The 14654-nt window shown below is 46.4% G+C and overlaps 1 protein-coding gene across 4 annotated transcripts in view; it reads right to left on the bottom strand.

The window, feature by feature from the left end:
- Window positions 1-272: 272 nt before the first annotated feature.
- The window catches only part of TMC3 (transmembrane channel like 3), a 51099-nt gene continuing 36717 nt past the window's right edge, over window positions 273-14654 (bottom strand). For all 4 annotated transcript variants that reach the window (XM_083411867.1, XM_083411865.1, XM_083411866.1 and 1 more), the window contains 8 exons: window positions 10996-11063; window positions 10385-10513; window positions 7636-7746; window positions 6778-6903; window positions 5775-5853; window positions 5527-5569; window positions 4148-4493; window positions 273-1397 (listed from right to left, as the gene is read on the bottom strand). In XM_083411867.1, the coding sequence (XP_083267993.1) occupies window positions 536-1397; window positions 4148-4493; window positions 5527-5569; window positions 5775-5853; window positions 6778-6903; window positions 7636-7746; window positions 10385-10513; window positions 10996-11063 (1764 nt within the window). In that variant the 3' untranslated portion in view covers window positions 273-535. The remainder of the gene's footprint in view (window positions 1398-4147; window positions 4494-5526; window positions 5570-5774; window positions 5854-6777; window positions 6904-7635; window positions 7747-10384; window positions 10514-10995; window positions 11064-14654) is intronic.

Genomic DNA, 14654 nt, shown 5'->3' with positions numbered 1-14654 from the left:
AGCGGCTTAGCGGATTAGCGCTATTAGCGGTTTAGCGGGTATTAAACCCTATTAGCGGCTATTAAAGGCTTAGCGGCTTAGCTGCTAAAAGGCTATTAGCGGTTTAGCGGCTTAGAAAAAGGGGGTGGGAAGCGAAAAAAAATCTCAAGACTCGCAAGACATTTTCGTCTTGCGAAGCAAGCCCATAGAGAAATTCGTCCTGCGAAGCGCATCAAAAAACGGAAAACCCTTTTGAGGCATTCGTCTTGCGGGGCACCACTGTAAATGCTTTCGTTTTCTAATGCACCTCAGAAGTCGAACGGCTTCTGCTGTATGTATCTGTTGTTTTACACAAATTTCTCTATTGAATTGGGAGACCGCCCTTTGTGCCTCAGTTTTTGAACATTTCAGAAGTCGAACGGTCTTCCGGAATGGATTACGTTCGAAAACTGAGGGACCACTGTATTTTCTTTTCTGAAAGGGGGGGGGGGAGCGTTGTAGGCCAAATAAGTTTAGGAACCTCTGCTCTCGAATGCAGCAGCCTCATCCTTCCCCACTAAACATTTGAGCATATCAGTTCATTAGCCTCAGCCATGTTCAAGTCGGCACCAGTCTTGGATTTCTTCCTGGTTAACGTTGCTCCAGGTTTCAGGTACTTGTCTTTGCTGTGGATGACTTGGATGTATTGGTCGTTGCCGCTAGTTGGCTGGTCACTGCTCGATTCGACAGAGATGGAGTCAGACTCCGTCGGAGACGGCTCGGGCTTGTGTTTGGATTTCGCCTTTGGGTGCTGCTCCGGGTAGCGCGGATCCAGTTCAATGTTCTTCAGGTGAATCTTCCGGTGGGCATGAGGGGGCCTGCCAAACGTGAGCCCAAAGCCATCCTCCCAAGATTTGTAGTGCATCTTCGCCAGCGCCTTGCTATTCAGGATCTGGCTGTCAGCACACTCCCCAATGTAGAAGCGGGGAGCTGCTCGGAGATCAGAGAGCGACCGTGGGCGGTGGGATCTATTGGCCAGAGCTCTCCTCAACTCCTCTTCTTCCTCCTCTTCGCTGAAATGAGGGGAGTAGGCCCTGTGTGGCGTCCGAACCATGTACCTCCGGATGTTTCTCGGGTACAGCTCCACGATGTCCCCCGACTCGTCCATTCGGAAATTCCTTGGCAGCCGCGTGGTGGAGCGGAGCAGCTTTTTCCGGGGTTCGTGCTCGTTGACAAGGAAGTACCTGGCCGTGTGAGACCTGCGGCCCACAAAAGCAGGGGTGCCGCCAGCGCCGCGAGCCTCGGGGTTGGCTTGTCGGAGGCTCTTCCTGAACAGAGGTTCTGAGTGAACATCTTCTAGGCGTTTCTTGTACTTCACAGGGGTGAAAGCCTTGGCTTTGCAGAGGTCGCTTGCACTTCCATGGGCAGCACTTGGGTATCTACAGAGAAAGAGAAAGAGAAAAAGTGTGTGTGAGAGAAGGCAGATTAATTTAGGGCTTATCCACACTTCCACTTCTCCTCCTGCTTTTCTCCCTGGGGAAAACAGCTCTTTAGCGCTCAATTGGGGCCAACTATTTGGGACGCGGGTGGCGCTGTGGGTAAAAGCCTCAGCGCCTAGGGCTTGCCGATCGAAAGGTTGGCGGTTCGAATCCCCGCGGCGGGGTGTGCTCCCGTTGTTCGGTCCCAGCGCCTGCCAACCTAGCAGTTCGAAAGCACTCCCGGGTGCAAGTAGATAAATAGGGACCGCTTACTAGCGGGAAGGTAAACGGCGTTTCCGTGTGCGGCTCTGGCTTGCCAGAGCAGCGTTGTCACGCTGGCCACGTGACCCGGAAGTGTCTTCGGACAGCGCTGGCCCTTGGCCTCTTGAGTGAGATGGGCGCACAACCCTAGAGTCTGTCAAGACTGGCCCGTACGGGCAGGGGTACCTTTACCTTTACCTTTTTATTTGGGTTTTGCCTGGATTTCCATTTGTTCCTGTCTATCTAAAAAATGGATTTCCCCTTGGAAATGAGCGATAACTCCTGTCAGACAGGATTGATGGAAGTCAAAAATTTGAATAAGATGTAAAAGTATGTTTAATTACTGTTGAAAATGATGTTAAAAAAACTAATTAAAAATTATATATATATATTTAAAAAAGGAAACGAGCGATAACTGCTCAGAACCATGCTTTCTAGGCATGGCACAAGCGGAAGTGTGGATTATGATTATTTATTGAATTTATATACTGCCCGGTTCACAGAACAAAATCAAAATATAAAACCACAAAATATATAATCAAAATAAAAACAACAATAACGCCCCACTCCCAAAAACATTTTAAAAGGGCATAGGATGTCAAACAGATCAACCAAAGACCTGGTTAAAAAGAAATGTTTTTGCCTGGCGCCTAAGGTGTATAATGAAGGCGCCCGGCGAACTTCCCTGGGGAGTGCATTCTACAGATGGGGGGCCACAGCAGAGAAGGCCTGTTCTCATGTTAGTTCTCGTCCTTAGTCTACACCAGTTTGTTATCAAATGGGTGTCCTTCCGCAAGATTGTCAGTAATGGCCAACTATCTTCCTGAAAGAGACATTGCCAAATGCTACCAGCTTTGAGGGTTTTCGCCTACCTAGTAACAATCGTCACAACTTTTGTGAGGTTAGGCATTGGGTAAGCCTTTGGTTGGTTGGAGGGGAGGTTGTTGCCTTTGCCTGCCCCTCCTCAGTACGGATATCCTGCCAAGGGGATCTGGGGTGTGAATACTGTCCGAAGACTGGGCATGGGCTAGGGCCATGTCACAGCCCCTATGGGGACCCCATGGGGTGCCACTATCTGAAGTAATTCTAAGTCGCCCCCTTCCGTGGACTCACTGCAGATGGGCAGGAGTCAAGATATAGCCTGGCTTCACCCCAATGCCTAAGCCAAGCTGCTCACATCTGTAACCAATAAAGTTGTGGCCTATTTGAACCCATAAACCAAATATTCCATGCCAGTGTGATTTATTGTTCTCCAGGGAACTTCGGGGCTTGGGTGCCTGGGCATGCAATCTCATGGTTTGGTTTCCAATCTCAGCAACTAGGCCAGTTCTAGCTGGCTCCTCATACTCTGAGGAATAGGCCTCATATTGGTTTAGAGAGGAAAAAGACTTAGGTCTTCTCATTGTTGTTTGGTTTGCAAGTTAAGCCTCCAAAACAATCCAAGGCGAGCTTCAAATAATTCTTCCTATCTCTGTTGGTTATCTCCTGCTTGGACTACTGCAATGCGCTCTATGTGGGGCTACCTTTGAAGGTGACCCAGAAACTACAACTAATCCAGAACGCGGCAGCTAGACTGGTGACTGGGAGTGGCCGCCAAGACCACATAACACCGGTCTTAAAAGACCTACATTGGCTCCCAGTACGTTTCCGAGCACAATTCAAAGTGTTGGTGCTGACCTTTAAAGCCCTAAACAGCCTCAGTCCAGTATATTTGAAGGAGCGTCTCCACCCCCATCATTCTACCCGGACACTGAGGTCCAGCACTGAGGGCCTTCTGGCAGTTCCCTCATTGTGAGAAGCAAAGCTACAGGGAACCAGGCAGAGGGCCTTCTCGGTAGTGGCACCCGCCCTGTGGAATGCCCTCCCACCAAATGGCAAAGAAAAACAACAACTACCAGACTTTTAAAAGACATCTGAAGGCAGCCCTGTTTAGGGAAGCTTTTAATGTTTGATGTATTACGGTATTTTAATATTTTTTTGGAAGCTGCCCAGAGTGGCTGGGGAGGCCCGGCCAGATGGATGGGGTATAAATAAATTATTATTATTATTATTATTATTATTATTATTATTATTATTATTTATTAAATTCACCTCCTCTGCCACAGGCAGCTTGCCTCTGGGTTTCAGTTTTTGAGGTTCACTAGTGGGAAGAATGCTGTTGCATCCATGTTGGTCTCCCACAGGCATTTGGTGGCCACTGTGAGAACAGGAGGCTTCACAACCATATGTCAGGAGTGCTCTGATGGTGGTTCCTGCTTGGCAGGGGGTTGGACTCGATGGCCCTTGTGGTCTCTTCCAACTCTATGATTCTATGATTCTATGATGCTGGGCTACCTGGTCGCCCAGCAGGGCTCTTCTTATGGTCTGCAATAGCGTAACATGAACAAAACAACTGAAGCTGCTTCTTGTGGGCCTCCATTTACTTCCAAAGCTCAAGAGGAGGGTTTTACCTGTTGGCAATTGGTTCTGCTCTCGGCTTCGGTACACTGGGCAGCGATGGTGTTGGAGTGACGGGTGTCGGAGCTATGGGCACTGGGGATGCTATGGGTAAGGGAGCCGCTATAGGCGCTGGGGCCGCAGGAGGAGCATTTGCCGGCGGTGGGCTGACTGGCTTGGCTACTTCAGGCTGTGCTACAGACTGGGAGATGGTTTGTATTCTCCTGCCTTTGGGCGACTCAAAGTTCACCACACTGCCGTTCTTCCTCGGCGTCGAGCACCGGACTGAAGACTCCTGGCTGATGATGTCACTCTCCTGCTCCGGCCTTATGTCGTTTCCTTCCGTAGTTTGTATTCTGGCTAAAGATGTGGATTAAATCAAGAACACGGTTATAGCCTCTTTATTCATCAATTAGGACATTTGTTTTCACAACTGCAGACCCTCCAAGTGTCCCTATTTTCCAGGGACAGTCGCAGATTTACAGAAGCTGTCCCAGTTTCTGGTTTGGTCCCAGAATGTCCTGCTTTTCCTTAAAGGTAAAGGGACTCCTGACCATTAGGTCCAGTCATGTCCGACTCTGGGGTTGCGGCACTCATCTCGCTTTATTGGCCGAGGGAGCCGGCATACAGCTTCCGGGTCATGTGGCCAGCATGACTAAACCGCTTCTGGCGAACCAGAGCAGCACATGGAAACACTGTTTACCTTCCCACTGTAGTGGTACCTATTTATCTACTTGCACTTTGACGTGCTTTTCAACTGCTAGGTTGGCAGGAGCTGGGACCGAGCAATGGGAGCTCACCCCATCATGGGGATTCAAACCGCCAACCTTCTGATCGGCAAGCCCTAGGCTCAGTGGTTTAACCCACAGCGCCACCCGCGTCCCCCTGCTTTTCCTTAGGATGTCCCTATTTTTATTGAAAAAATGTTGGAGCCCTGAGCCAATTAGATAACTAACTAACTAACTAACTAACTAACTAACTATATAATCTTTAGAAGAAATCTGAAGGTAGCCCTGTATAGGGAAGTTGTTTAATGTTTTATTATGCTTTTATATATGTCGGAAGCTGCCCAGCGTGCTCTAATTTAGCAAACAAAGCTAAAAACTTTGAAACTGTGAAGCCCGTCTAATATTGTATTGCAGTTGCCATCCATTCATTGTTAGTCACGAGCTCATGAAACAAATTTTTCAGCAGAAGAATAAAGCAATGGAAAATTTTGCACCCAACAATATTGACGCTAAGTCTCCCACTGGCATAAATGTGACATGATTTCCTAGTGGTTCTGGTGGAAGTAGTTGCTGAAATAGATGGTCTGTGCTCCCAAAGAGCATTCAGTCAAATACAGCTAAGTGTTTCTTAGGTTCCTGTTTGTGAATTTAGCATTTCTTCTCACCTGCTGCCATTTGGACCACTTTTTTCTTGTCTTCAGTTCTTTCCTAGAATGCACACAAAACACTTGGGATGACTTAATAGGATCTGTCAATAACAGAAACACCCTGTGCAAATTGCTAATGCAGAATAAATATTACAGTTCCTCTTCCAGTCCTTGCCCACCCGATATTTTGGTGCTAAGTCCTTTTTGAAATGCCACTAAACACGAGAAATAAGAGCTTTTAAAAATTAAAAGATATCAGTACTTACATTCTGGATCTGCATCCTCAGTTGATTGTTAGTGAATTTTAACGACCTAGCAATACTCTGCAGATAATAAATTAGCATGCTGGAAGAGAGAAACACAGGGTCATCACTGAAGCACATTGCTCTGGTGTGGGGACAGGGATATGATTATAACTGCAAACCATTCATTTCCATGAAGATCAGTGAATGTGGTGTAAACTTCTAATTTTGCAGAGTTGCTGAAACTAAGCAGGTGTGGACCTGATCAATAAGCTGATCAATACACAGAAATGAGAGACCACTTACATAAGAGCAGGTTAGAAGAATACCAGATAGCCTCCAATCCAAAATACACCATGCACCAATCTTCCATTATCAGTAAGACTTAAATACACATTAAACTCCTGATCCAGACCCCTGTGTGAACTATGATGCACACGATTCATTCTTCCCATTCATTTCACTGGAGAACTTTGTGTACAGATTCCTTTCCAAGCCACCTTCAACTGAAGTGTTCAGCTGAAGTGGATAGGGTGGCCTTATTGTATGTGTTATCATGTGAACCTCCCAGACACCTGAGGACAACATACATGCACAGATGTATGGCCTCAAACCAGAGACAGCTTGTCACACTAAAAACCCCATTGAAATTAGCAGAATGAAAATAAGTCACAGCTCACTTGTCCTATTGAGCTCAATGTGACGTAGACCCAAATCCAGACATGTGTGTGCATGTGTGTGTGTGTGTGTTTATAAATAGGAAGACTGGAAGCTCCTCCACATTGGGGGGGGGGGAATCTGGAAAGAGCAAGTCAGGAAGAAAGCTTCAGGTCTAAAGTGTTTCTTTATATGCTACTTTTTCTATGCCTGGGGAGAATTTGTCATGGGAGAGCATATTCCACCATGGTGTCAGTCATCATTCTAAAATGATTCAGTCTGAGAAGGGTCAAAGGATGTCCTGAACATGTAGGTCAACAGCAGCTGTAATGTTGGCAGTGAAATCGATAAAAGAGGTTTATAGACTTACAAGAGAAGCAATAAAGCCGGGAGGACAACTACAGGGCTGCTCACATAAATCATCATCTTGTGGAACCAGACAGGAAAGTCAGCTTGAATGGTTTCGGACACAATGTCATATATTTTTTCTTGTCCGCTAGGGTGAAAAACATTCAGTTGCTCTCTCGGGAGAAAAATAATAATAATCCCCAGCATCTTAAAACACTTCATAGTTGTCTTCTGGTAACAGCCATATTATTGATTGCATTCTTATCCCACATTTTTCTCCAAGGAGCTCAAAGTGATGTACAGTGGTACCTTGGGTTAAGAACTTAATTCGTTCTGGAGGTCCATTCTTAACCTGAAACTGTTCTTAACCTGAGGTACTACTTTAGCTAATGGGGCCTCCCACAGGCACCGCACCGCCGCTGCACGATTTCTATTCTCATTCTGAAGCAAAGTTCTTAACCCAAGGTACTATTTCTGGGTTAGTGGAGTCTGTAACCTGAAGTGTATGTAACCTGAAGCATCTGTAACCCGAGGTACCACTGTACATGGTTCTGCCCTTCCACATTTAATCCCTGCAACAACCCTGTGAGGTAGGGTAGGCTGAGAAGCAGTGACTAGCCCAAGGCCACCCAGTAAGCTTCACAGCCATAACTGGAAATCTTGTGTAGGCGTCTAGGCCTGCGTTTGTTGGGGAAGCGGAGAAAGGACTGGGAGAAAAGGATGGAGACAAGCACATCTGAGTTTTGTCTTTTCGAACTTTGTCAGATTCCTGTGCTGAGCAAGGGTGCATGGGCTAGATGACGTCTAAGTGATTGCCTTGCTGTAGGATTCTCACACAACACAACAAACCCCAAATAAAGCCCCACTAGCATCAACTCACCTAAACGGCCCACAGGTAAGGGATGGCTTATAGCGGGCAATAGCAAATATGGTTGGAAGCATACACAAAAACAGCATGAAGAGCAGCATAGCCAGGTAGAAGTTATTAGATCTACAAGGAAAGAAATAGTTAATACCCAGTTCTTCTGCATAAAGGGTTCTAGCAACACCCTAACTCATTCACAGCAAATTCTTTTGCTAGGGGAATCCTCCCTTGAGTAGGATTTTCCTTCTCCCTGGGCATCTTACCCATCAAACTTGAATTCTTGAGGCCAAAGTCTTCCTTCCACTGTATCCTGTAGCTAGGAAGGAAGATATATGGCATTGCCCCACCTCGGAAGTTCCTGTTTTGGTTATTGGGGGGATATAACCAAGGTCTAGAGGGACGTGGGTGGTGCTGTGGGTTAAACCACAGAGCCTAGGGCTTGCCAATCAGAAGGTCGGTGGTTCGAATCCCCATGACAGGATGAGCTCCCATTGCTCGGTCCTGGCTCCTGCCAACCTAGCAGTTCGAAAGCACGTCAAAGTGCAAGTAGATAAATAGGTACCACTCTGGCGGGAAGGTAAATGGCATTTCCGTGCCCTGCTCTGGTTCACCAGAAGCGGCTTAGTCCTGCTGGCCACATGACCCGGAAGCTGTATGCCGGCTCCCTCGGCCAGTAAAGCAAGATGAGCACCGCAACCCCAGAGTAGGTCACGACTGGACCTAATGGTCAGGGATCCCTTTACCTTTTAGCTCTTCTTCACACTCCTCCCAGTAATATTTAATAAAGCATAGCAAGTCACATGGTGGTAAAAATTCGCCTAAGCAGCATCCAAGGAAGAGAGGAAGGAAGGTGATCACATCATATCACATCACAGGTTTTGCCTTATTAAATGTTACTGGCCGAGAGAGGAGCAGGATGGCTGCCATCTCTGGTGGTTAACCACACAGTTGGCATTGTTGTGCTGTTGTGCCCTCACTGCCCAGTTGTTATCTGTGCCTTTGATCTGCCCTCACTGACCAGTTGTCATCCCTCTGACCTATTCTATACTTCTTGGTCCAGTTTGGCTTTTGGCATTCACCCTGAGCTGCCCAGCTCCAATCTTTGGCCGGCGGCTCCATCTCCTGCCAAGGTCCCATGTGATCCCAGTGCAGTACAGTCACTTAGCAAATGAACTTTGAACAATTCAATTAACAAAGTGCCATCAAGCTATAGCCTTTCTCTCCCCCTTGCTGGCTTCGAATTGATGACCTGGAGGCGAAGAAGCTGATTTGCGATCTATGAGACCTGGGAGGGGAGGAACTTCTGAACCTCCAGATGTCATTGAGCTCCAGCTTCCTTCAACCATTGATGGGGGTCCCAGAACCTCTGGAGGGCTGCAACAGGTCCCCACCCCCTCGTGGCACCATCAGTTCTAATAAACACACACCTTCCTTTAAGGCATTTGGAACGTTCTCGGGATCTACAGTGCCCTGCAAAACTCTACTTCCAGAGGAAACTAAGGCAGCAATTACATGCAGGGGAATGGCCAGGGATGGTGGTTGAAGCACCCACCCTGTGGTGGCTTCCACCCTGTGGAACACCCTCCCCTGTGCCATGCTGGTAATAATGATGATGATGATGATGATGATAATATGACATCAAAAACATAAAACATTAAAAACATCCCTAAACAGGCTCCCTTCAGATGTCATCTAAAAGTCAGATAGTTGTTTATTTCCTTGACATCTGATGGGAGGGTGTTCCACAGGGTGGGAGCCACCACCGAAAAGGCCCTCTGCCTGGTTCCCTGTGACCACTAGAAGTCCCTTGGAGCTGGACCTCAGTGTCCAGGCTGAACGATGGGGGTGGAGATGCTCCTTCAGGTATACTGGGCCAAGGCCGTTTGTCCTTTCTCCCAGATGCCTCTTCCCCTCTTGCCCCTCCACTGCCATGGAATGCCCATGCTGCTTTGCTTCATTTTCACCCTTTGGCATCTGAGAGGCAGGCATGACACACCCACCCCATTAGCTGCCCCTCACTGGCTGGCCTTATTTGCATCACTGCCACCCCCACCCCAAGCTGCCCCGGACTTCAGTCACGAAGTCTGCACCTAATGTTGCTACTGGCAGTGAGAACTGAGACTGCAGTACCCTGAGAGGGAGGTTAACTCAGTCTCCTCACCCCCAGCTCCTTGGTCCCTGTAAAAAATCACACGCACAGCCTCCCCAACTGTGTTTCTGGCATCAGGTCAGACCCACTAACGCCCTCTAGGAAAGAAGGGGTCTTCACAGTGAAGAGGCCACTGTTGATTTTATCTATACTTTGATGGTTTTTATAGATGTCTACTTTAAAAAAAGTTTATTGATCACTGTTTTGTTATAAATATTTTATACTATTTCATATAAATTGCTTTGAAATCTTTTTTTTAAAATTAAGCAGTCTATACATTTTGTTACATAAATAAACTAATTAAAGGTGAGTGAGTGAAAATCTGCTTCCCAGATGTGTGTTTCCACCAGCCCCAGCCCCCAGCAGTTGTTATTTTTTTAAAAAATAAATTAAAAGCAAGGCACACCCATTCATTTAATATATACAAGCAGAAGCTACTGTTTTCCACCTCGCAAGACTGGTGTGAAGCCAACAAAGTCCTACTTAGAGGAGACCAATCAAAATTAGTGGACCTAAGTTGATTGTGTGCACACCAAGTTTAGTGGGTCTACACAGAATAGGACTAGCATTGGATACAACCCTATGGCCATCTTACTTACTCACTGACTAACCTACCTTGAGGCTCTGAAGACTTGCTGATGGGGGACATTGCAAGTTAGCACAGCCCAGCTCCGCAGGTACATGAGCCCTATCAGCTTGAGAACGTTGAACGCTGGGAGGCAGGGTGAAAAGAAGGCTCCCATCCTAGGAGAGAAAACAAGCATCGTCCCCACAAGCAGCGATGAATTTGGCGAAAGGAAGGCACAGCGGAGAGGGGAGATACAGGTAAGCAAGCTTGCCATTGGTCATCTCAGAATAGGTGGGGTAATTGCCAGCTCTCTCAAGCCATGTACACATGACAGAGTACTTGTTTTTTCCTGTGTAGTTCACACACAATCTAGATCTATCGCGTAAAAAGTTATTTTGAATCACTATGAGATTGTATTGAAATGTGTTAACAGTTTGGTGAATTTGTTTGTTTTCTGCCTTCTTTATATGCTGTTGTGCTTTTGATATGATTAATAGTGACTGCAATCTTTGTTTAATTTTTAATGCCATTCTGAGCCACTTTGAGCTCAGTATTATTGTCAGAATGCAAGTACTGAAAAAATTAAAATAAAATCAATTGCAATTACAATTTTAAAAAAATACAACTCTCACAAAATTTCATATGTGTACTCACTCACCAAATCATCCCTTGATTGTAGACCAAATGCAGGACATTTTCTGCTATTTTGAATTCTCCATATTCTGGCTGCAAAGTAAACAAAAGTACAGGACTAGAAAGCCACTCTTTTTTTCAGAGTAAATATTCATCTATGGCACTCTTAATGTAATAATACGCCACAGCCAGTTGTCAATATAATTCTTTGCCCTAAAGAGAGCAGATCTGCCTGAAACACCAGGTGATGCTTACTGTAAAGCAAAGATGGGGAGCGTTGCATCATGGCTAAATGAAATTATTGTTAACACTCACTTAGAACAGCAGACTTTATAACCAATTAGCAAGTTAAAACAACAGTGCTTTAGTCCCCAGTTTAGATCTGCCCAATTTAGGAACCCCCAAAGAAAGAACAACAAGATGGACAAGGTATAGAACCTTAGCTGGGCACTAAAGGATGTGGAACAGCACCATCTATTGACTGGAGGTGTTCAGAATCAGAATCAAGTTTATTACGGCCATGGGCCCATACAGAAAAAAACATAAATAACAGCTTGTGGACGTGGGGAAAGAAAAAGAAAAAAAAAAAAAATATGAACAGCCGCTAAAACACCCCTATGACAATAAAATACTGTAAGATGGAATGGCATCCTACACCTTAATTAGCTTGTAGTGCTCCTTGGCGTCGCTTTTGGGTAAGGACCGCGGCCAGGAACCTAGCCACTTTCAGGGTCGTATGGGTATCCTTATCCTGCAAGATTTGGGCAAGGTGGAATGATGGAGGGGTACCCACTAGTTTCTGAATGATTGATCCCAGCAAATTTGCCCGTAGCACATTAAACAAGGGGCAAGAGAACATAATGTGCTGGAGCGACTCCGGCGTCACCTTATCACATTCGCACATGGCGGGGACTTGGCCCTTTGAGAATCTATGTCTCAGGACATTGGAGGGAAAAACGTTAAACCTCGCTTTGGTGAAGGCCAGTCTATGGGCAACAGTCGAAAGGGAGGAGAGGTATGATGGGACGCAGTAAGTTAAAGTGATACCAATGCTCTGGGGCGAACAAACACCTCCCCCCAGCATATAATTTCGCTGTAAGTCGATGTCGTCCAGTCTTTGGCGGATCAGTCTTTGAGCTGTGATTTGATCTAATTTTAGGGAATCTGAGGGAGAGATTCCATAACTCAAGAGTTTGGCATGAATTCTACTAGACCAAAGGCTAGAGAATTCATCTCGCCATAGGCATTGGACAAGGTAATGGTTTGGTAATCTATGCCACAATGATAACCAGTAATTGAAGGCTTGCTTCCACAGGCAGGTTTCTAAGGATGCGATCTTCAATTCTAGTCGCATGGCTGCGTTGCTAACGCACAGAGGGAGCATTAGGAGCCGACGTAGGAATTGGTTTTGCAGAGTCTCAAGGGGGGCAAGATCTGTCAACACGGCCCAGAGCGGGGCGGCATAAGCGAGCACAGCCACCACTTTTGCCTTGAACACCTTTAGGGCCGAGGGAACATGCAAAGCTCCGTCCGAAAAGAAAAATCGGAGGAGCGCATATGACAGAGTTTTGGCCATATTAAGTAGGTGTTGGATTTGAGCTTTCCACCCCAGATTGTATTGAAAAATAACTCCTAGGTATTGAAATTTTAAGACTTGCTCTATTTTTGCTCCACCAAGCTTCCATTTATATAATCTCCGGCTTCTGGAGAAAATCAGAATCTTGGATTTGGCATAGTTGATGGTTAATTGGTTGAGTTGACAATACGTGGCAAAGATCTTCAGAGCTCTGGTTAGTCCAACACGTGTAAAAGATAGAATTACTGCGTCGTCCGCATATAAAAGGAGTGGGCAACGATAATCCGCTAGTCTAGGCGCGTGTGTACTTGGAGATGAGTTAACTAGGGGTGCTCGCATGTCGCTGATGAATAGGTTGAATAGGCAGGGAGCCAATATACAACCTTGGTGCACTCCCTTGTTTATTGGTATCGGGTTTGTGAGGTCGCCCGCAGGAGTGAGTCTTACTCTGGCAAGGGTACCTTCGTGGAGTTGACTTATAAGCCATAAGAGTCTTCTATCAATGCCCTGTTTCGCAAGTTTCTCCCAAAGAATATTTCTAGGCACGCTGTCGAAGGCTGCCTTTAGATCTAAAAAGGCCGCACAGAGGTAGCCCCGAGGAGGGGAGGAGTACTTCTGTGCCAGATGATAAAGCACTATTGCATGATCGGTTGTAGAACGTTTAGTTCTGAACCCTGCTTGTTCGTGGCCAATCTGGTTAGTCTCATCTACCCATCGCAATAGTTTAGTCAGCAAAAAGCTGGCATAAATTTTCCCTATAATCGAAAGGAGGCTGATGTTATGGTAATTTTCCGGCTCCATTGGAGAACCTTTTTTATGAATTGGTACTATGATGGCCTCCTTCCATATTTTGGGGATGCGACCAGAGGCGTTGATTGCGTCGAAGGTTTTGGCCAAGATGCCAGCCCACCATTTTGGGTGTAGTTTAATGGCTTCGGCAGGGATCAGATCGGGCCCAGGGGCTTTGCCCGGTTTCAGCTGAGCTATTAGCTTGACTATTTCGTCAGGATCGGTGGGAGGCCAAATGGGTAGGTGGGTAAACCGGTGCATCAGCTGGTCGGAGGGAGCATCTGCTTGTGAGAAACATTTCTTCAGGAATAGTTCCCATGTCGGTGCAGAGATGACTGCCCTTGGGTATTTCCTCACCCTTCTATTAATCAGAGACCAGAATTCCCTGGATCTGTGTGGTTTTGAAGCGGTAATCAAGGCCTGCCAACGATTATGTTGCCACTCACGTTTGGCAATTTTTTGCATGCGTTTATAAACTTGCTTGGCTTGTGCGTAGCTAGCTGGCAGAGTAGATGCATCAGAGGTCTTATATACATTATATATAGCACGAAGGCGCTGTCTTGCTTGTTTGCACTGAGAATTGTACCAGGGGGCACCGTGAGTATACTCGTTTCGAATTGAATTTTTGGGTGGTAACCTGAAGAAGGACGTAAGAACAGTCGTATGGTGGTGGAAGCGATTCAACACTATGCTATGCTCGTCTGGGGCAGAGCCAATGTTGGGATGAGGCCCAAGGATTTCTTTTTGAAAGAATTCCTGATACCTTTGAGCCTGGGTCTCCGACCATTTGATTCCTCTTATTTGGAAAGATTCGTTGGTTACCATCTGGGTCGCATGTCTATCAGTCTCTGGCTGCCAGTTCAGGGAAAGCTTGGCTACCAGGGGGAGATGATCACTGGATTGTACATTCTCAATCTTAAAGGTGGAAATACTCTTAAGTAGATCCCTGGAGACCAACAGGTAATCGAGGACGCTGTTTGACTTAACGCTCAGGTGAGTGAAATCCCCTGGGATATCAGGGAGACATGCGCCATTTAAGGGGGCCAGATTTAAACGGATGGCCATTTGATATAGGAGTACTCCAGCCTCATTTGCTCTGTGGTCTTTAGAGGTTCTCCTCATGATGTGTTCCAGATCATAATTATCAAGGTTTGGGGTAACCCACCATTTGGCTTTGGTCAGCGAATCCCAGTTTGCTGCTGTGCGGGCATTAAAATTGCCACCTATTATGGCCGGGGTGTTGGGAAACTTAACATAACATGAGAGCAAGTGATCTTCTAGCGAGCCCCATTTAGAGCCCAGTTCAAGAGAGGAACCCC

Source organism: Podarcis tiliguerta (assembly GCF_965153285.1).
Source record: "Podarcis tiliguerta genome assembly, chromosome: 14".
NCBI lineage: Eukaryota > Metazoa > Chordata > Lepidosauria > Squamata > Lacertidae > Podarcis > Podarcis tiliguerta.
This window is presented reverse-complemented; position numbering and strand designations above follow the sequence as displayed.